The sequence below is a fragment of the Tetranychus urticae genome, chromosome 1, assembly GCF_039701765.1.
Source record: "Tetranychus urticae isolate SD_2017Ah chromosome 1, NJAU_TeUrti_SD_1.0, whole genome shotgun sequence".
NCBI lineage: Eukaryota > Metazoa > Arthropoda > Arachnida > Trombidiformes > Tetranychidae > Tetranychus > Tetranychus urticae.
Genome location: NC_142958.1, coordinates 26,545,393 through 26,568,149, shown reverse-complemented (window position 1 = coordinate 26,568,149; position 22,757 = coordinate 26,545,393). Strand labels below are relative to the sequence as shown.

The 22,757-nt window shown below is 31.0% G+C and overlaps 3 protein-coding genes and 1 long non-coding RNA gene across 5 annotated transcripts in view; 1 reads left to right on the top strand and 3 right to left on the bottom strand.

The window, feature by feature from the left end:
- The window catches only part of Shal (Potassium voltage-gated channel protein Shal), a 67,285-nt gene extending 50,347 nt beyond the window's left edge, over nucleotides 1–16,938 (bottom strand). Inside the window, exons 1-3 of one of the 2 annotated variants that reach the window (XM_025161322.2) lie at nucleotides 16,628–16,938; nucleotides 15,804–16,429; nucleotides 13,457–15,585 (exon numbers count right to left, since the gene is read on the bottom strand). In XM_025161322.2, coding sequence (XP_025017090.1) covers nucleotides 13,457–14,571 — 1,115 coding nt within the window. In that variant the 5' untranslated portion in view covers nucleotides 14,572–15,585; nucleotides 15,804–16,429; nucleotides 16,628–16,938. Of the gene's footprint in view, nucleotides 1–13,456; nucleotides 15,586–15,803; nucleotides 16,430–16,627 lie in introns of those variants that run through there. The other variant, XM_015931857.3, reaches the window with a different exon arrangement.
- Nucleotides 16,939–17,374: 436 nt separating this feature from the next.
- LOC149094857 (uncharacterized) lies at nucleotides 17,375–18,694 on the bottom strand. Its single transcript, XR_016198353.1, has 2 exons — nucleotides 18,318–18,694; nucleotides 17,375–18,209 (listed from the first exon to the last, which is right to left on the bottom strand). It is a non-coding gene; the product is annotated as an uncharacterized LOC149094857 (long non-coding RNA).
- Nucleotides 18,695–18,782: 88 nt separating this feature from the next.
- Nucleotides 18,783–20,593, top strand: LOC107364554 (nuclear pore complex protein Nup93). The gene is made up of 4 exons (XM_015931966.3): nucleotides 18,783–19,943; nucleotides 20,013–20,167; nucleotides 20,238–20,301; nucleotides 20,374–20,593. The coding sequence occupies exons 1-4, from the start codon at nucleotides 18,906–18,908 to the stop codon at nucleotides 20,491–20,493; spliced, it is 1,377 nt and encodes a 458-aa protein (XP_015787452.1). The 5' UTR covers nucleotides 18,783–18,905; the 3' UTR covers nucleotides 20,494–20,593.
- A 93-nt stretch (nucleotides 20,594–20,686) lies between these two features.
- Nucleotides 20,687–22,533, bottom strand: Dbp80 (putative ATP-dependent RNA helicase Dbp80). Its single transcript, XM_015931965.3, has 5 exons — nucleotides 22,432–22,533; nucleotides 22,172–22,362; nucleotides 22,008–22,100; nucleotides 21,792–21,937; nucleotides 20,687–21,700 (listed from the first exon to the last, which is right to left on the bottom strand). The coding sequence occupies exons 1-5, from the start codon at nucleotides 22,474–22,476 to the stop codon at nucleotides 20,787–20,789; spliced, it is 1,389 nt and encodes a 462-aa protein (XP_015787451.1). The 5' UTR covers nucleotides 22,477–22,533; the 3' UTR covers nucleotides 20,687–20,786.
- Nucleotides 22,534–22,757: the final 224 nt, after the last annotated feature.

The following is a 22,757-nucleotide window of genomic DNA, read 5'->3' as shown; positions in this document are numbered from 1 at the left end:
TTTTCCCTTCATCTTTGATACTCTTTACTTTAAAACCAATACCAATGTAATATACACTGATATTGTTAATATTTCTGTATATTGCTAACCATTGATTCATAAACTAACCTTTTATTTCATCTTTCAATATTATCATTGTTATTATCAAATTGAGATACTTTGTTCATTGTTTTGTTGGTAAAAAGTACAAAGAAAAAGGTCAACAAAAAATTGCTAGTTTTTTGTATCAACTGAAAGCAAAAGAAACTGAACGTTAAAGTCACAAAAAGAGCTTCTTTTTTATTCTGGTTAATTAACTCTTTTACCCTTGATTAAATTTCGTCCATTGAGTAATATCAGTCTCATTGAAATGTGAACCACCATTGAAACCAACAGGACAAATTATGGTTTATCTGTTGAATCAGAATGATGAACATTGCTGATGATGCAAAATTGTAAATGTTTAATTACATTTTGGACAAAAAGCTTACCAAAGCATCTTTTCAAAGTACATTGAATGTTCATTTTTTGTTCAAATTTTTCCTCAACATCTAAAACAAGGATTAGATTCAGTTTCACCTGTTATGATAATCTTAATCAGAATTAATGAACAGTGAGACAGCTCAGGTATTTTAATTAAACTGTGATTAGATAATTGTTTCTTCTTGTTGCGATCATTTGTTGACTTTTTTTCATCAACTTTTCCCTTCAAATTTCAATTAATCAATGGATGGTTATAATTAGTTGGGAATCTGGTGAAAAAATGTTCAAGTAAAAAAAGGCAAATCACAGTCGAGTGAATCAAATTAAATTGATTAATTAGTTTATTCCGTAATATATTGCTATGGTTACTTTGTAATTAAATGTTTCTCTTGATTAGTCGAGTTTACAGGGAATGGTTAAAGCTTGCAATTGCAACAATTGAAATATTCATCAATAAACTAATAAATTGATACAGTTGGTAAAGTTTGATTAATCATTTAGCTTGACCTGTTAAATGGTGAAAATAAAATGGCAAATGGCTGATGATTAGTTTCAATCAACATTTTTCAATCATTTATACTCAATGAGTTAATTTAACATTGAACAACAGGTAAATTGTTTTTACTCTTGTAACATGATTAAGCTTTTAACCAATTGATTAATGATCAGAGTAACGTCTTACTTTTACTTCACAAGTTTTGGCCAAGTTTTTTCATGAGAAAATCTTGATAAATGTTGGATTCATCACATAATGATAACTGATCAAAATGAAAATGATAATCGAATCAATAATGGATGGTCAAGAGAAACAATTAATTTTGACACTTTTAATCAAAATAATATTTCCATTCATCAATTGATACAGATTAACGGTTAATTTTGAGCCAATAAAAGTGCAATTATTTAATCATTTTTACTGTAACAACCAAGTCCAGTGATCATTTTCAAATATAAACAAGCTGATAACATGGATAAAGAAGACAGAAATGGTGAAAAGGATGATAAACGTTGCGATAATGATCAAGATGATACAATGTGAAATGGATGCGGATAAGTTGTTCATCATCTTGCTTCTTTCTTTTCATCATAATCTTTAGCTTTTCATTCTTATTTTGCACTCAAGTTGAAATATTTTCCCTTCAAAAGTACAACGGTTTTTACTTGTAAAAAGGCAAAGATATTGATCTATTATATCGATCAAGGATGAAACTTGAAGATGAACTGAAAAGATAAAGGATGATGGAAAGATGATGAAAGATGGTGAATGGAGCAAGAATTAGACTGAATAAGAGGAAGTAAACTTTTCTTTTCCCTGGAAATGATCAACTTCTTTGGTGAAGTGAAAGCACAATGAGAAGCAGATTATTGATAAATAATTATTTTCATCGGAATTAGCGTCTTATTGTGACCTTATAGAGAATCAAATTTTTAATCAATAATCACAATTGCAATGATCATTAGTTTGAAATTAGAAAAGGAAAGCAAAAAAAAGTTCCAGACAAAATTTATCAGATTTAATGTTGAACAAAAAAAATGATGACAATTGGAATGAAATGGAAAACAGAAAAAGAGGCAAAAAAATCAATCAATAGTTGAACTGGATTTAGATTTTTGTTCATGTTTAGTTTATAGAGAAAATTATCATTATTATCTGGTTTGTTCTGTTTAATGATTTACTGATTCTCCTGTCAACTATGTATTCATTTATAATCATCAATTAAGAATGATAGATAAAAATAAAGATGAACTTATGAAGATGAAAGTGAAAGGATAAGATTGGGTTAAACTGGTTATGAAGATGATTGAGAGACTCTTTAACTCATCCATATTTATCACTTATTTTTTCTGGTTAAGTAATGATAATAATAATGATAATTATGGAAACCAGGATATGAGGTGAACTTTTTTTTCGCTGTTCACATGTGATTAACTGAACAATGAAATATGATCACAATTTAATGTAACCTGGAAGTTATTTAACAAGACAAAAAATGATCAACATTCAATCGAAAGATTGATCTTTATCCGAAAATGATTTACTTTTAAATTGTAAAATTGCAATTATCTAAGAGTCAAAGGAAAATTCATTTTTTGGTGAAAAATGAGCATTGAAATGATTAAAGAAACTGAAGGATCAAGAATCTGAAAATTGCTATAACATCGTCATGATTGATGAACCCAAATTTGTCTGATGTGCATCACAAATGTGGATTAATTAAACTGACAAATTGTTGATCAAGAAAATTGAGAGATTTTCTGTTTTTAAATTCAATTGAAATTCACTTGTAATTTAATTTTGTTGCTACAAGATATATGATAATATGGCATATTGATGCATCAGTTGGGAAAACAGTGAACCACTAAAGTAACCTTTACAAGTGAAGGAATGGAAATGAAATGAGATGAGTGAAGATGAAATGATAATAAGAAAGTATTTTAATGTTAACCATATGAAAGGAAAAAAATGGCAATAGAGAGCAATGATAATAATCGATAAAAACAATAAGTTGAGAAGACGATTTTACTCGTAAAATGTGTTCAGTTGATGAATATTTTTGTTCAGTCTATATTGAAGGTTATGGATGAGGTTGATGATGATGACAATGATGAATAAAATTGGAACAAAATTAAAGGCAAAACAAGAATCCCTGTGAGGCTTTGAATCAGTTTTTATCGCTGAAAAACTAAATGCATCCAAATTGGTTATTCAATTGGGAGTTGAACCTCCCAGCATTTACCTTACTCTTATCATCTTATCTTCTTATCATCATAATCATTCTTGTTCAAGTCTTTACTAAACCATCATGCAATGTATATGCATGTATAAAAGGTATAACCTAGAATGTCTTATTGAAAGAAATGAAATAATTTCCATGTTTACTTTAACTAGAAAAATATTCTGCTTTAACATGTTTCTCAGCATTTCGCTTTGCTAAAAGTGTTATTGATTACATTAGTTGATCAATTTAATGATAAAGAGTTTGACTTTTTCGTTGATTAATATTGAGCGTCAATTTGTTGGTTCTGTGATTGACTTTTGAATTTAAACTCAGGTTCAATTGTTTGGACAAAAGTAAAATCAATTGTTTTCATTCAATTTTGGCTAAAATAGTTTGGTTTGACAATTAAATATCTAGTCTTTATGGTTAAGTGAATATAATGCGAGTTATCAATTGATCTGATCAAGGAACCCAAAAGAAGATGAAAACTCAACTACTTTTGGGTTGATAATCAATTGAATTGTCGGTCGAATTAACTGTCAATCCAATCAAAGAATCAGCAATTAGGTTGACTTAATTTCCAGCTTTATCTTCTCATTCATCTTCTCCTTCATCTTCGCCTTGTTCATCTTCCTTTTTTTCTTCATCTTATTTCTTCTTCTTTTTCTTGGTCTACTTTTAATCTTTCCTTTACTTACCATTGTCAGTCAACAGTAAATATCAGTTGATATAAAACGAAGGTCTTAACCCTTTTCCTCTTCTTTTCTGGTTCTTTATCGACTTGAACAAGTTCTGATAAGATTTATTTATTACTCAGAATCTCGTTCTTATCCAAATTGGAAGCAAAATATCGCAATGTTCAATCAAGTAAACTAAATCTTCTTCTCAATGATTGTTAATATTTAATGATCAATTGATTCGTTAAACCAATTAAAGAGCAACCCTGTTCAATTGCATCAAGTTAATTAATATAAAGTGAAACAATCAACTAAACCAGTTTGATTGTTGATTAACAATAGTTGAGTAAAGGTAACCATTTATCAATGTAAATGATGAGCCAGTTTGAAGAGAAGCAAAAAGTTCATTAATATCAACATGCGAAAGAGAAATAAAAATGGGAATAAAATGAGCAATCAAAATTAGTTGAATAATCAAGGGAAAGTTAAGATTAATTGTTGCTCTATTACTTAATATTAAACACAACATTTTCAGTTGACATGGGAATCATAAATATTGCCAATGAAATGATAAATTAACAGAGTTGGTTAATAAATCAGTTTTACCAAGTAAATGATTGGCTGAATGAAATAACAATTTTGTTTATCAATAATAATTCAATAATTACTGGACTTTTCATATTGATTCAACATTTTGATATAAACTTGATGTAATTCAAGGTGAAATTGAATTGAAGTTGAAATGTATTGCAATATGATCATTAATTCATTTTCATGGTATTTCATTTGGAAAAGGTTTTCAATGTTTCCACCAAATTATTTTATTCACTTTAAGTTAACAAAATCAAATATCATTTCATGCTGTTTGTTTTCTGGTAAAGGTTATAAGAAATAGACTTTTTTTGTTCTTCCAGAATTGCATGGAAATAACAGGAAGAAAGGAAAACGTTGAATAAACCTTGACCTGATAAATTGATTTATGATTAACCCTTAATTCAGTTCGATCAATCACACAATTGACGTCAAATGTTTTCTGTTAAATGCATTCAGATTGTCATTTTTTCAAATTTCAACTTATCGAGTTAATTTGGTTATCAATAAAATCAAAAGCTTTAATCAAATTAACTAATTTAGAAGAAAAAAGTTTTAAAAGATTTCTAAATGCAGTCCAATGAAAGAATAAAGAAAATCAATGAATAACTTCTGAACTTAATTTTTATCGTTTCTTCAGATGCGTGATTGGAATCAATAAAGTTTCTCAGACTTGAAGGTTGATAGCAATAAAGTTTAACTCATTGAAACGATCGTTAAAAAGTCGATGAATTTAAACATTGATCAGTAAATGTGAATTGCAATTAAAATGTTGAGTAATTGTTGAGAAAAGGAGAAAATTTCATGATAAAAATGACCAAATAGAAGTTGAGAAATGTTCAGAATTGTTCACTATGAATGCATTTCTATGCTTATTTACAATTCATTTTTCACATGAATATATATTTATCAAATTCATCAAAACGAGTTTAGAAGCATCATGATCATCATCATATATCATGTGAATCAGCTGAATGAATAAACTAGAATTAACTCTTATTCAAACTCATTCGTTGGTTCGAGTTATCAATCAAATTAAGAAAGATGAAGTGAAATAGTTTCATAAATAAATACACTCAGGGTTAAGTTAACAAAAGCGGAGATTTTTTTCCATGAACAATGAATAAAGTACCAATAGAATCGAACTTTGTTCAGTTTTCTATTGCATTGTTTTTTTTCTTATCTCATAATTTATGAGCACAATTGTGGGATAACAATGAAGGAAATATTTCATGGAAATGCAACAGAAATGAAAAAAAGTTGAAATTGAAAGAAACAATTTGTTGCTTGGATTGGTGTTTAATGATGAAAATTAATGTATCGATTGAAACAAGATTACAAATGATAATCTTGAATAGACATTAATCGAGTTAATCTTATTTTAAATTGTCTGCCAAATGCTGTCTAATAGCGTTAGTTTTTTTGTCATTTACTTCATTTTAATCCATTAATTCTGAAAGTTCAATTCTCAATGGACTTCAACTTGACGCAAAGATTGACTTTGAAAATAAGGTAAAGTGGGACAATTGTCTCATTACCTTTTCGTGAAAAGATGAATCTGTGTTTCCATGTATTACTTGTAATTATTAATATCGTCACCATTTCTCGAGTTGAAGTTCATAAATCAATAAGTTTTGAAGGAAAAACTCAGAACATTTTATTCCTTTTTTTATCCTTTCTTTTATGCCTTTTCCATTGAACCTTTTAACATGTTGGTTGCATTTTACCTCTTAAGCAAATATTTTCATCACTAATAATGAAATAGGAATTTTTGTGGAATGTCAATTACAACCTGTTTTCCCTACCTTTTTTCACTCCAAAGTTGATACATTTTATTCAATTCAAACAACATGACATCACAATGATAAAAGCTCAATTAGAATGAGAACAAAAGATTGACCTTAATTTACCATCTTCTGGTTGGTGAGCCAAGATTTACTGAAAACATTCAGATAATTGAGAGAAAACACGATTTTCCATGAATGACGAATTTGGTTTTCATTGATATCTCTCAGGTGCTCTTCAAGTTTACTTTTAATTAAAACTTGAATTGAAATGAGAAAATTATCATGAGATTTAACCCAAGAGAATTAATCTGAAAATGAAAAATGAAAATCTTGAGCTTTTCAATTCAAAAGATAAACTCGAAATTCTGGCGACTTTCATCCAAATTAATTATCACAAAAAAACTAATTTTGATAAAAAATCACTGAAAAAAATTCCAAGAAATTTTCATTTTTATCTAAATGCTAATTCTCGTAAAGGAACAATTTGATAAGTTGAAAAGATCTCTGCTAATTACAGAAATACGTGTAATACTCATACACTGTCCATTGAATTTATAATCTGATAATCTGGTGTTATCGTAATTCATTTCTATTCATGGACAACTCGTTAATTATCGGAGCGTAGTGAAACGAAGTGAAGATTTTAACTCGCACTACCGTAAACTCAAATTCACTTTCAACTTTTTTGTCCTCAAAAAATCTCGGCAACGGCTTGTGCAAATTTCATCAAACTAAATATTAGAACATATTAGATCATTTTAAAGAACTGAAGTGAAATCCAAGGTCATCGGAGGTCATTTGTCGGGATTTTGACCTGTGACCTTTAGGAGTCATTTGAAGGTCATTCATCATTTTTCGACAGTTTTAAATTGCCTTCATGCACGTGCATCATTATATCACTATTAGTTATCGAAATATGACTCAAAACATGCAAAAAGTTACAAACTCATGAAAGAGCGATTTGCGTTTATTTCACGAATACTTCTGTTTTCGAACTTGATATTAGCAAGATGATCGATTTAGGTCCTTTGAAAGAATTGAAATAAAAATTTAGACCATAGCAGGTCATTTTCGGGAAATTCGACCTTTGACCTTTAGCGTTCATTTGAAGGTCACTTATGCATTCTCAATGCTTTTTGATATCTACATAAAAGATCCATCATTATATCATCAATAATAATCGAAATATGGCTAGAAATACTTAAAATGTCCTCCAAACTCACTAAAAAAACTAAATCTTTCTTCGCCTCGAAACAAAATAAACCAACGGATAACTTTGCAATGCCTAACCTTGCAGGACATTAATAAACAGCTTTCTTTCTGTAATAACGCAACTCATTATATGTGACATGAAACAGTCTTATTATGTGTTCAGCGCACATAGCTATGTCGTATGCAAAGATGAGAAGGTTAGAACGCAAGAAAACCTTCACGAAATCATGAACTCAATTAACAGGCAGCAAGAATTTGAAGTTAGATAACAAAATTTTGTTGAAATTAATGAAGATTAACCAACTTTTGGTAAATAAGTGAGAGCGTTTATGTTTGAATAATGTCTTTGAAAAAGAATCAAAGCAATATATGAAAGAGTAAAACCCCTTGACTCAAATTTTCGTGTTTCATGAGAAACATCTTGCGAGTGCTTATTCAGCTCTCATAAGCAAAATTCTTGAATTAAATATTCCATTAGTTATTCAAATCATTACATTGCTTAATATAAACATCGAAAAAAATTGCCGCTGAAATAAGAATGTTCACTGCATTCTATTGCCGCACGCTCCGATATTGACGATCGATCGTCTGACCTAGTTAAACTAACTTTTAACGATTCCATGAGTTTATAATTAGAGCTTTGAATTTTAATTTTTTTATTTAATACGTGATCAGAACCAATCTGATAATGATCATCAGTTGAAACAATCATGTAATGTGTTGCTTTAGCAATTTTTTTAAAATTTGGATAAACACAATAATTGGTAAAACTTTTCAACCCAACATTAATCATGATTAAACCTGGTTAACCCAAAAAAAAGAGTTTCCATATTATTTGAATGATTATTATGATTTATATGATTATACTTTGCTTTGGTTTAAAGTCTTTTTTCATATCATTTATTGTTGGGAAGTTTTCAAATTAGCCTTTGGACTGGTGATTGATTAAATTGAATGTTGAATCATTAAACGGTAAGATAATAATAGAGTGAAAGAGTAAAGTGTAATATCAACATTTCACGTGACAATTAAATTAGGTTAATTGGAAAATAATTAATGAACAAAATGAAAGATTGCTATTATTAAATCTAGAAAATGTTTGCTTTTGGTTCAACTCTTTAACTCGCCAATAAATTACAGAAAAGCTTGAAATCAACCTTTTAATGAACCTTTCAATTAATTGTCAATGATTATCAATTTGTAAATGTTTCATTTCATCTGGTAATTTCATACTAGTCAATATGATTAACATTGATTTTGTATACGGAAATTAACCAGAAATTTGTCATCATTTATTTAGTGAAAGTTATTACTTTTGGGTTGACTTTTGGCTCAAAATATTAATAACATTAGTTGGTAAATGTTTAGTTAAATCAACTTTTGGGCTGATAATTAGCTGGTATAGTGTTTCATTTTCATGATGATGGAGATAATCAGAGTTGATCGAAACAAAGAGTGTAAATATTAATTTATTAATGAAAGGCAAAAGTAATTGCAATCTCGAGTTGAATCGTTGCCTCTGTTGTGTCTGAGACACAAAAAGTTGCTAATCTTTTCTTGGCTTAAAGCCATAACTTTACAGTGAAAGTTGATAATTATGAGCATGAGAAAGTTTCATGTTTAAAGGGTGTTAATGATGATGACTAGCAAGACAATAAGTTAAATATCAAATGATCTGTGATTAGGTTAATTTAAGGGTTGCTTAGTAAACTTTTAAACCGTGAAATTAGTTGATTATTAAAGATACTCAAGAGACATTTTCAGGGGAAATAATGGGCCAAGATTGCTTTTGTTTCATTTGGAGAAGACGATTTTAAAAATGAAATAACAATCAAAATGAATTGAAATAAATTATCCTGCATTCAACTTTACTGTTCATTTTTACCAGTTTTTATGTTTACTCACGTTTCTCTTGGTAACCAGGTTTCACCGAATCTGGATTGACCATTGTTGATGTAGTTGTGCATGTTTAATTGACTAACAATTGGATTGAAAGACTGAGTTTGATCAAGTCTCATGATTAATATTAAAGGAGTGATGACCCAGAATACAATTGATTCAGTTGACTATAAAAGTGTTTTCATTCATTTTCTGGTTCAAACCTACTTTGGAAACAATCTGGTCAATAAAGTCTCATGAATTTTATCATTCACTCACTTTTTCATAATAACTTGATTGATGTGACATTTTTGCTGCAACAAATTGGTAAACCAATTAACAGATTAACAGAATTGAGTTATCTTCAGATGCAACAGAAAATCATCATTTTAATGTGTTTCTCGGTTGAAACTTGAAATGTTGATAATTTTCAGAATCAACTCTCAATGTTATCGAAAGTGATGAATATGAAAAATGAGAATAAAAGAAATGATTGAAGGTAAACAGATGATTGATGATTATAAAGATGATAATCATTGTTGAAACTAATTATTATACTTTTCCTTCCCTGTGAGTTATCATAAAAACTTGAAAAATTGGAAAACACGAAAATTCATTTGTATCAATATAAATGCTTATTGGAATCAAGTAAATGATTTATTACAATTTAAATGATTAAAAATGACTAAACATTTTTTTGGTGTTTTCAATTGAATTAAGAAAATGTTGAAATGAATAAAATTTAATCACACTAATTGCATGTGAAATTGATTGCAAGTTAATGTTAATTAACTTGCTGTGAGACAGTTGAATATGTTTCATTGAAAACATTCATTATTAATGTTGTGCTTATTGAGAGACAAAAGTTGACTAATTGTGAAACATAATATTTATGTGATCACAATTTATAATCAGCAACAATAATTAAATGTTAACCATTTGCTTTAATTGTTTCATCTTGCGTTTTATGGACACTTATTGTTGCTCTAATATAAGTTCATTATTGTCTTGTCGCCATTCAAGATTGATTAAGTATTATCTTAACCAAAAAAACTCATTTACATTCCTGGAAACATGGTAACCTTGTGATTATATCTTCATCTTACGACATTTTCATTCACTGTTCATCCTGTCATCATTATCATTATCATCAACAGACAATTTAACTTGATCAACATTTTTAACTTTAAAATTATAATCAACTCAAGAACAGTAATGATCACTTAAAGGCAACAAAACAATGTTTCAATTAATTTTGCACAATTTGGAGTATAAAGATTAAATTACTAATCACTGGAAATCAAATTTAATTAAAACAGTTAATTAAGTGTTGAGATCAAATGTCTTCATTGGTCATAAGGCGAGCACAAAATCATTGGTTTTAAATTCAAATGAATCTTGTAATTAGAAAATCAGAATTCTTGGAAATTGTAAACTTTAGTTTTCATTGAGGGATATGAATAATTTTAGTTGATACATCTCTTTAGCAGTTTATCAGTTTGTTGATGGCGCTTATTGAACTCATTTATTTTGTACAATTGCTTATGGCAGTAACATTGAGTTCATTTGGAAATTCAGGGTTCATGTGCTTCGAAGCTTTCATATTCACTCGAGTTAGTCAGACTGGATTGAATCACGTCAACTTGCCAAATATCTTCATCACAATCATGCTGGTTCAGTACATTTGCATTGGTCAATGTAATGCTATTTTCGTGAAATTGAATGTGTCTATGAATGGTTGAATGAAAATCATTTTTCAACTGTAAATGTTATGATAAGCGATCTCTTCCAGTAGACAGAAAATTGCGATTTCAATATCAGATAAGGTTGAGCTGAAATGCTCTCAAGTTCACAATTTATGTTACTTAAACTCAGTGGAAGCTCTAAACTGTATACAGTATTCATTAATAATGCAGAGCAAGTCTGAAGCTTCATTTGTTTTTGGGTTATTAAAAGACTCCCAAGGCTATTGACAGAAAAAAAACTCCCAGCATTTTCTTGATAACTTTAAAATTTGCTCTTATTCTCATCTTGAGATGTTACATTGAAAATGGATCGATCTTGTTCAATGATTCCTTCGTCCTTTCCAAGCGTCTTAATCCATGCACTTTCAGCAAAAAAATGACAAACATTTGACTTCATCAGATAAAACATTATTGTTGGATAACGTTTAGAGCTTGAATTGTTTAGATTGACACTTATTCGTTTTCATTCATTTCGCTCTCAAATTCGTACATTTTCATTCACTTTATCCACCATTTTCATGGTATATTGTCATTCTCAAGATTAACATATTTACAGTTGGATAATAGAGGCAATAAAGTAATGACATTAAAGTGAAACTTGATCTGAACATCAACAATTTGAAAAGCTCAATACAATCAATAATATCCCAAAATAGTGTAAATAATACAGTTAATATTGGCTATTGATTTTGTTGGGTAAAAAAAGTGTGTAATCACAATTTGAGTTAACAATTTTGCCCATAAAAAGTGGAAAGCATTGTAAACAGGTTTCTGCTGTTAAACTATAATTTGATAAATTAAGTGATCAAGTAAATTTCAATTAAAACTAATCGTTATTTTGGACCATCATCAGTCATTAATGTCAAGTAAGGTAAAAGTGAAAATAGCTTTTATCAAAATTAAAAGTTGAAAAAGGATGGAAAAGACAAAAAAGGTTGAAAAAGAAGAGATGAATTTCAATTTACAATTTTGAACAAGTAAACCAACATTGATTGTAATTAAATGTTAAAACAGTCGACTAATAATATCAATGATTTATCAATTTTGATGGAACCCAAAGTAGGATTAAAAGTGAAATGGTGAAACTTGGTGATAATCAATTTTAGTTTCAAGTAAACTTTTCATTTCCATTGATTGTAATGTTGAATGTTGTTCAGCTTAAACATCATCCATTTCAATATTAACGGTTCATCTGAGTGATATAAATATATATTATCTCAATGGTTACTTAACATTGTAACAATCAATGTGTTGACAAGACTATTAATCAACATTCAACCCTGTTTCAAATAACCTCCTCATCCTTTAGCCTTTTGTCAACTAATTTTTGTCTCTTTTTTTTGTTGCTCATCTTACAAGTGATTCATATTGTTCAGTCTCATTCACGAGTCAACTTCCCTTGAGGCCTTGGGTTCAGGGAAGGTTCAGTTGGCTATCATTAACAGAATGCAGGGAAGATGGAAAATTCATGGATTCAAGATGAAAGGAAACGGAAATTCTTGAGAGATTGTTACATTTCCATAAAATTGCATCGTTTGCTTTTCTTTCAGCTTCTTCTTCTTCTCCGAAGATTAAATTTGATAAGCTGATCAGCATGGTGATACCTCATCATGATTCTGATCATGTTGATGTTTCATGGTTAATATTTGTAGTTGTGAGCATCGTTATCGTCAAGAGTTAACTGGTTATTAATGATTACCTGATACTTGATTTGGATGTGTAAAAGAGCTCATGTAATGGTGAGATAATGGTAGTCGATATGAATATTACAAAAGCTAACACAATCATTATCCTCATCAAATTGATTATCTGCAACTTTCTTCCATCTCATGATTAAGTGGATAAACAGGCAACGAAAAGGGAATCATTTTGATAACCTTTTCAATTAGATAATTTAGTTTGCTTTTGCGTTTCATGTCAACTTGCAAATGTACCTAAATGTACCAAAAATTAGGTGACATTTAAAACTGAAAAGTTTCCATGTAAGAATCTCAATCCTTTTGTTGAATAAAGATATTGCATGAAGAGGGAAAAAGCGTAAAACACACAAAAGGAAATGTATTTTGAAAGAAAATTTGAGTGAAAAAAGAAAATTCAGAAAAACTGTGAAACGAAGACTCAGATGAATATAAATACACATAAACAGTGGAATAATAAAAGAGGAAAAAAATATCCTTTTGAGTTTAAAAAATGAAAACAACTGGGAGGTTACACATTATAAAACAACAAAATGTATTTATATTATAACTTTTAGTTTTCCTCTTTGATGTTATTATTGTTGTCGTTATGAACAATAATAAGCATGATTATGTTAAAGATTACGATATTAAAGATTAAAGAGAAGAAAAAAGAAGAAGAAAAAATTGCATTTTAATGTGACTCACCCAAGGGTTGTCATAGTGACTATGGTGTACCAAAAAGCTGCTGGAATGCTGGTGAAGGTGGTTCCTTTTTCATTTTTTTCAGCATAAAACATAACCGTTGCAAATATGATTATGGCCATGGCCAGTGAGAAGACAAGGAAACCCAATTCAGAGGCACAACTTTTCAAAGTGTAACCCAAAATTCGTAGTCCTTGCGAGTGTCGGGAAAATTTAAATATACGGAATACTCTGAATACTCGAAGAGTCACAAAAGCTCCGGACACATCGTCGTTATCCTTGATAACAAGTCCAATGTAATAGGGAAGAATGGCAACCACATCGATAACCGACATCACTGATCGCATAAAGTTACACCGATTGGGAGCCGCATACAAACGAAGCAAATATTCACAGGTAAATATGATTACACACGCAGTATCCAGGCAAAAGAATGCAATCTTGTAGGAATCACCACAGGAAACTTTATCTGAGGTTCCCTCTCTAAAGCCACAGGGAACCGTTTCAATGACATTGGCTCCAACGGAGACGGCAATGAAAAAACCAGTCACATAATAAAAGACGAGGGCAGCCGTTGAGGTGTGAGGATTCTCAAAGGCTCTCCACATTTGCTGGCGAAGGCTGCCCTTTTCGGCATCCTTTGGATTCTCGGCTTCCGATGATTTGTCGTCCAACATTCGCTCGGCATTTTCTCTCTTTCGATCACGATAATCTTCATAACAACAGTCACCAATAACGTCTGGAATGATACCAAAAAAGGCCAACTCTTCGTCATACTGCATGAGACACTCGTGTTTAGGATAGTGCAGTTTACCGGTTCGATAATAGTTTAATATGTGACGGAAAATGTCTGGATCACGATCGAAAAAGTATTCCCGTGTTTCCTCGTCGTAAAAAAATTCACGCTCATTGGAACCTAAAAGTGTGTCTGGATATTTTTCAACCGTGTTTCTCCAAGTTTCAAAGCGACGCCCTGAAACGTTGATGATGAACTTTTCATCTTCCCTTTTACGACGATCTTTGGTCACTGGAGGAGCGGGTAATGGATTGTTTGCTATTGGAACCCATCCAATGGCTGCTGCTCGAGCAAATGGAAGCCAAGCTGCTACTGAGGCCATCACAGTTGATTCAGTCAATTGTTACCTCAACTTGATGGTCGAGTAAATGGAGTTGTTTTTTTGTCTTTATGTCTTGTTCAACAATATTATCAACTACAATTTATTATTTAATTTACAGATTATTTGACAAGATTAACGAGTATTGATAAAGTTGATTTTTCCTTTTCTCTTTTTCTTGTAGGAGATGAAAAAAATTATCATTGGTATTTATTGTTTTTTATTTTTCAGGCTTTTTGTTTTGCTCAGGTTGATGGAGATGATGATGAGGATGGCAATGATGGTGATGAGTTGTCGTGGTAATGTTGATAATGATGAGGTTGGTTGTTGTTATTATTTTTGTAGCAGTTACTGATACGTTGAGGTTGATAATAAAGGTATGAGATTACACTTATTGGACGCATGAGAAGATGGAAGGTTATTTATTTCATTTTTTTCACAATACACAAAAATGATTATCACTGAGAATTGAAGGAGGAAGAAATTGTGGTGAAATATGAAGATAATAATGATAATAGTGGTGATGTTTAGGTTGTTGGTGATGATGATGAGGGCGGTGATGGTGAAGATAATGTTGATGTTGAAGATGCTTTTGATGAGTTGAAGATGAGAAGAAAGAAAACAAAGAAATTCGTTTGCTTTCGCATCCTCCTTGGCCTTTAACAGTTGAGATCAAAGGGAAAATGTTGATAATGATGATGAGTGGGATGATATTGGTAAAGATGAGGTAAAGCAAATCCATAATAAACATACATAACAAACTCTTATTACAAAGATTCACGGACAAAACGAAATGAAAACAGATAAAAACAAAACCATTATAATCACCAATAGCAACTACTATTACCAATAACTATCAATATGAAAGGAGAGTAATGGTGAAATGTGAATTAATCAAATTGTCCTCGCAAATGGGCAGAGGAAAGTCACAGTTAACACCAACATTTGTCCAGTTCTTTTGGTCATCAAGGGAAGAGAGATTCTTTGATTGTACTTCAAGTTGCCAGTTGAAAAAGTCTTGAGTTTGTCCATTTCAGGTTTCCATTGTAGGTAAATTGGTGGTTAAATTTGGGTTATCCATTGGTGGTCAATTGGAGATGAAACAAGTGAATCCATTTTGTAAAGGAAAAGAAAAAAAATAATAGAAATTAATTTCACAAAAAGACATGTTCCATGTTCAAGTCTATGGTAAAAAAGGGTTTGGAGAAAGGTTCAAGTATGGCGCAACAAGTTACCGGTTAAAAAGCTGGTTCAAGATAAGAGAGATTTGGTTGAATCACAGTAGCCAAAGAAACCAAGCTTTATTAATCCAAAACCAGTTTTAACGGTTGATGATTGTGATTGTGAACACTGAGTAAAATACTGGAGTGAAGGACTGGGAAGTGGAATTTAGTGATCACCTTAAATTGTTGTTAATAGAAAGACAAGGCAATGAGAAATTAAATCTGGCTTTTCCTCTATTCTTTAGCTTGTTTCTTTTGTTGTTTAAAATGGCTTAATTTCTGTGTCTTTTCATGTTTGTTTGTGTCTCTCCTTTCTCTCTCTCTCTCCTCTCTTTTTCAATCAGTCTTTCTATTAATTTGCAGTTAATTGAGTTTTCTGGTTAACCAGTTTTCTCTTACTTGTTAATTTTTCGCGTATCTTCTGGTGACAAATAAAATGCTGGTTAAAGGAGAGAGAGAGAGAAGGAAGAAGATGATAATAGTGATGATCCTAATGAAGATGAGATGGTGAGAGTTGACACAATTTTGCTAAAAATACATTTGCAGCTTGAAAAAATGGGTTTTAAATGCGAAGTGAACATTGGTTGTTGCTGTTGATTGACTTTTTGTTGGTGTTGGTAGCGATGTTGATAGTGTTGCTGTAATAGTAGTAGTTTAATCATGTTGTTGGTTGTTAAAGATGATTTAGATGATGGAAGCAGATTGGTTGGTTGAAGTTAATTCCAATTGATAGATGATAATTAAGATGGGGTTAAAAATTTTGATTCAAATTATACACTTGTTTGTTTATAGCAAACCATGTGTTTAACCAAACGGCTGCATTAAGAAATACTTACTTGGAACAATTTTTACATTTTAACAATTTAATAATTATTTCTCTTGATTCAGACGATTCTTACTAATCCCTTCATAATTTTGGAATAACAATAATTTACTGATTATAAAGGATAATTAACAACACAATTAACAAAATAGATGTAACAACTGTAAAAGGTAAAAGACTGAGCCAAACATGAAAAAAGAAGTGGCTCTTGGTTCAACTCTCTCACTCAACGCAATAGTCTTCAGTTTCGCTTCTTCTCACTTTCTTCTGTTTTTAGTTTTTTTTTTGATCGTCTTCTTTCTCAACCCTCTGTCGACTCAATCTGAATCGGTTCTGAGTCTACTGAATACTCAGGAAACTTTCACTTTCTCCCTCATCATCATAATCATCAGTTTCTCTGTCTCTATCTTCACTCTTTAACTGTACTCTTTCGCTTTTCTGGGTTAGCTGGTTCTTTGCAGACTTTGACTCTGTCTCTTTCATTTCTCAGCTATCATGAGTTTAATATCGTTCATTGGATAGACCAAGAAGAGAGACAGAAAGAAAGAGAGAGAAGAAGATAAATTAGAGAAGAAAGAGAGAAAAGAGAGAAAAGAATGACATCTTCTTTGGAGCAAACTCAAAAAAAATTATGATAATTTGGTGAAAATTTTTTTCCTCTTTCTTCTATTTCTCAATATTTCACCATGTTCTCTGTCTAATTATTTCTTCTTTTGTTTCTTCTTTTCATCTATCTAGCCTTTTTGAATGATTACAGGCATTTATTTCTGATTCACTTTCATGATTTATGTTTATTTGTTTTTCTATCTCTATCCATATTAACATCAACATTTGATTGGAGCCATATTAACGATATTATTTTCACATTTTTAATATGTTGTCTGTTTACCAACAATATATATTGTACATATATACATAACCCAGTAAATTATTGTACCTAAACTAATTGTTTACCTAAACCATTGGAACAATATTGATCACTGCATTTACATGGAGTTAGTTGTTGCAATCTATATGTTACCTGTAAAGGTTAACATCTCTTTACATCTCATCAACATTATAATGTTACACAGAGTAGAGATACATTTTATTTATGGCTTTCAGCTTCCTTTTAATTGTTAACAACAGAAGCAGCCTAAATGATCAATTCAATGGCAACCAATATATGCTAATATGCTATTGTGAAAAATAATAATCAATTATATTGAACACATTAAACCCAATCCTTTGCCCCAAAAATTTCACATTATTTATGTATAGTTTTAGCTCTTATGTTGCTCACTCGTCACTTGTTCACCATTATCATCATTTTTTACTTTCATCCCTTTCCTTCGTCATGATTAGCTTCATTTAAGTTAATTAAACTAATTGTTTCTCATATTTTTTGCCTGTGAACCATCCATAGTAAAGCAATTCATCATTGTAACTGTGTTATACACTTTTTTGACTCCTTCAATTTTGACTTTCCTGGATTCCACATGAAGAGTAAATTGCTTTTGCTTTTCATTTTCCTCCATTTATATCTCTTTGTACATTATTACATTGACTTGTAAACCAGCCTTTTATAGATTATTATTATTGGTATAACGTTGAACCTGATAGAAGGAGAAATAATAAAAATGGAAAATAATTGTGTTAATTTGAGTTTAGTTGAGATGAGATGAAAAAAGGGTTGCAGATTAATTGATCAAAATTTGTATCACCAAACTATAATTGAACCAAAGATACAGTCAACTCCATTAGAAATGATAGTCATTAGTGTTTTTGATCGATGAAAGGTAGCATCAGTTAAATCCAATGGTAATTAACGAAGGTTTGGGTTGCTTTGTTTCCAATTAGGGTTGAGATGAGCCATGAAATTTAAACAAGACTGGACGCCAAACAAAACTAATGCATACATAAGAGAAACACAAGAATAAACGTTGAAAAAAGGACTCTTGATAATGTGATGAAGTTTATATTGAATAGAGAATCAAATTATAATCTGATTCATATTGATTATTTTGTTAAATAAATTTTGTACTCTAACAATTTGTAAGTTTAAAAGAGCATTTTCATAACTGTAAAGGGAAGAAAAATTTACCGCCAGAAATAATTGTAAGGATTTGGATCTTACCGGTTTCACTCTGTATCTAAATCCTTATGAGTCCTGATACCATGTGATCAACTATTGTTACCAAATATTGTTAACAAACCTTTATTCGGTATTTTTATTGTTTAATTGTGTGACATTTGTTGAATTTAATTGTGAGTTTTTGTTAATATTTGATTTATCCATTTTACTAGACAATATGGAAGTATCAAATTTCGATGATTTGCTGCAGAAAGCTGAACAACTTCAAGCTCAAGTTGATTTACCCTTTCCACGGATTGAACGCAATATTAAACAATTATATGAAGTTGGACATAATTTATGGACCCGAACTGGCTATCATGCATCCAGGGATTCCAATGAAGCTCGTGCCTCTGTTTTACTCGGTGCCAAAGGTTATGATCTACAAAAGGCGAACCAACAACTGGAAAATTTAAAGGCAGATTTTTCTACCGTCGAATCATCCAAAATAAGCGATATCCATGGTTTTTTGAAAAATGAGAGAGAAAATGCCGTTCTATCTTCTATCGAAGAGGTTAAAAAGAACACTTTCGAAACTGTCGATAAAAAATGTTGGGCCAAAACAAACAAGGATTGGGAAGATCAGAAGATGAATATTTTAACCAATCTTGTTGGTGATGATAATGATGTATCGGATGTGTCAATGATGAGTGTCTCGAGGTCAGCAGCTACTCCGAAGATTAATATGCGAGATCTTTCATCTAGAGTCATTCAGAAAGACTTCACCAGCTATGTACCTATATTGGAAAAGATTAAGAAAGCGCCTAATGATCAAAACATATCTGCTTTGTCAAGTTTATTGAGAGAAAATAAAGACTTCGAATCAGTTCTTGGTTATAAAAATAGGGACGGTAACAGAGTAGCTGGTTTAATCGATCAATATCACGATGATCCGGTGCAAGTGATCCAACATATTGCCAATGATTGTGAAGAAACGGGTTCAATTGAGGAAGCTGTCAAATTGCAAGATTTAACCAGAAATGATGAAAAATGTTTAGAATTACTCATCAAATATCTCACTCCATTAGTGCCTCAGAAGAAAACATCGGGTGGATTAAGAGATAAATTGGAAAATCTGGCCATAAATATTGCAGAAAGGTATCACAGCAGTGGTTATAATGCTAGGCCAGAAGTGGTTGGAATTTTTCATCTCCTGTTAGATTTAATGGCCTTCTTCGATAATTATCATAAGCAAGCTTTTGACGATGCCCTAGAAGTAAGTAGTAGCTATTTAGTTAATTTATTTAGACAATTGATATCAATTTTTACAAAAATCTTTTCATAGGTTATTGAAAAACTGAACATTTTACCGTTCCGAATGGAGCAAGTTGATGCTAAAGCCAATGAATTTGGTTCATATGCCGATGAAATCCGACAATTGATTCCAGATGTTTTAGTTGCGACAATGAATATTATTCATATTCAATACAAGAAAATAAAGTAAGTGACGTAATACTTTTTATTCTTAAAACATCCTATTAATCATACTTTATATTTTTATTTTCTAAAGATCAATTGTGCCGCTAACATCAAATAAATTTGGAGTCATTGCGGAAGCCAATGAAAAGGATGTGGTAAGAAATTCAAGAATCATTTTAAGTATTGATAGTTTAATTTAAAATGAATTTATTTCATTTTTCTTCCAGCTTCTGCAATCTCTCAAAGCCAAAGCACGTTTATTGATCACATATGCAGGAATGATTCCTTACAGAATGCCCGGTGATATCAATGCTCGACTAGTACAGTTGGAAGTCACCATGAATTAAACCAAAACTCAAATTTTTGATAGTATAATCACCAATTCATCAGTTATCTAATACTGAATTTTCTCATTAAAATCTTCAAATAAATCACTGACATTGTTTATCCATCTTTGTGTTCAAATCTATGATACATAAATCCTCAAAATAACAACATCTCATATACCACTTATGCTAATTACCATTGCCATAAAGTAAATTTATAAAAAAAATGTCATCAAGTTTAATGTTGTTAATTGGGATTATAATAAATTTTTGATTTTTAAGAATCACATTTCTTTTTATTTATGAAAATAAGCTTAAGATTCTTTATTAAGTTCCTCTAACCGGTCAAGGTCGTTAGCGTCAAGCATTGAAATCTCTCTACCATAATGTTGTTCCAGTTTTTTAATCATTTCCAGTGTTCTTTGTGAGTCAACCATATTGATAGCCAATCCAGATTTTCCGAATCGACCAGTTCTTCCAATACGGTGTAAGTAAGTTTCAAAGTCAATGTCTTTTGTGGTGATATCAATGGGCAAATCGTAATTGATTACAACAGTCACCTGGTCAACATCTATTCCTCGAGCCATTAGATTGGTGGCGATCAATACTCTTTCAACACCATCTCGGAATCTGTTGATTACTTCAGTTCTTTCTTCTACTGTTAAGTCCCCAGTGATTATTCCAACCGAGTGACCGTCTTTTCTTAATTTGTCGGTTAGCCACGCAGCTGCTTTTTTGGTCTGACAGAAGATAAAAACTTGACCTATGGTCAGTGTTCCAAATAGATTCGCTAAAGCTTTGTACTTGTCAACATCGGAATTACATAGAACATAGAACTGTTCAATATTTTCTAAACTCTCTTCTTCCTTTTTCAATCGAATTATTACAGGATCTTTGACAATTTGTTCAGCAAATTCCATTACTGCGCCTTCATAGGTTGCTGAGAAAAACATGATCTGACAATTAGAAGAAAGAGCATTTTTGATTCTAATTGATTGATTACGATGCCCTTGTGTGTCAATCATCACATCAGCTTCATCCAAAACTAAAACTCTTATTTTACGAATGTCAAAACAGCGATAACGAAGAGCTGCGTCCATAACTTTGCCTGGAGTTCCTAGAATAACATGCTCTTGGATTTGACTATCCCGGTGTAATTCAACACCACGAACTACGTATTTAAATTTAATAGTCTTCTTGTGTTTAGCCATAAATTCAGCAACTTGACCTATGAAAATATAAAAAATACATGAGACATGATTGATGATATTGGTCAGAAAATTGAACTTTGTGAAACAAAAAAAAATGCATGTACTAACCCGTTTGTAAAGCTAACTCATAAGTTGGAGATAAGATTAACACTTGTGGGTAGTTTAGACTATCATCAACTCGAGCCAAAGATGACAATAAGAATGCTGCGGTTTTACCAGTTCCAGATTGAGATTGAGCGATAATATTAGTTGGACTAAAAATTAAACATTTTTAATTAGCATTGACTCTAGATAATAAATGTCTCAAACTGTTATGTAACTTACGGATTCGAGAGTAAAATAGGCAATACAGTCTCTTGAATTTTACTAGGAGCAGAAAAGCCCATTTCATAAATTCCTTTGAGAAGTCCTTCTGGCCTGTCGATTGCAAAGTTAATGAACAAGAACACTATTAGAACACAATTTCAACATCATGAAAATAAACTTACAGATTAAGCTCTTCAAAAGATTTTACAGAATGCAAAGGCGAATTAGGATTAGCACGAGTGACTTCAACCTCATTACTTTTTGACTCCAAGATCCTGTTGCGAGTCAATTTTCGCATCAAACTAAGAGTAGCTAAGTCGACAGTCTCATCATCGTCATCTCTGTTGTCCTCTTTCAAAGACACCTCCTCTACCTAAAATGTAAAGACAAAGAATGAATTCATAAAAAACTTTGACCAAAACACAATCAAAGAAAATCTTACCTTTTTAACTAAACCATCATCAGACGGATTGGCAGCTTCAGCCATGTCGAATTAAAAAAATGATTCAAATAACTCGGAAAACTAAACGTTAATCTCTTATCTATTATAAGAAATGAGCTGCACATATGTTAAAAAAGCAAGTAGCAATCGATACAAACGATAGCTCATCGATATTACAGCAATACTATCGTTATTCAAAGTTATGCAGCAATTATCGAAGATTAAACAGTAAAAAAGGACTGAACTTCTGTCACTTTCAATTAAATGGATTCCAAGATAATTTTGAAAGAGTAAAGATAGTCTTCAACAATTTATTAACTGTTCAG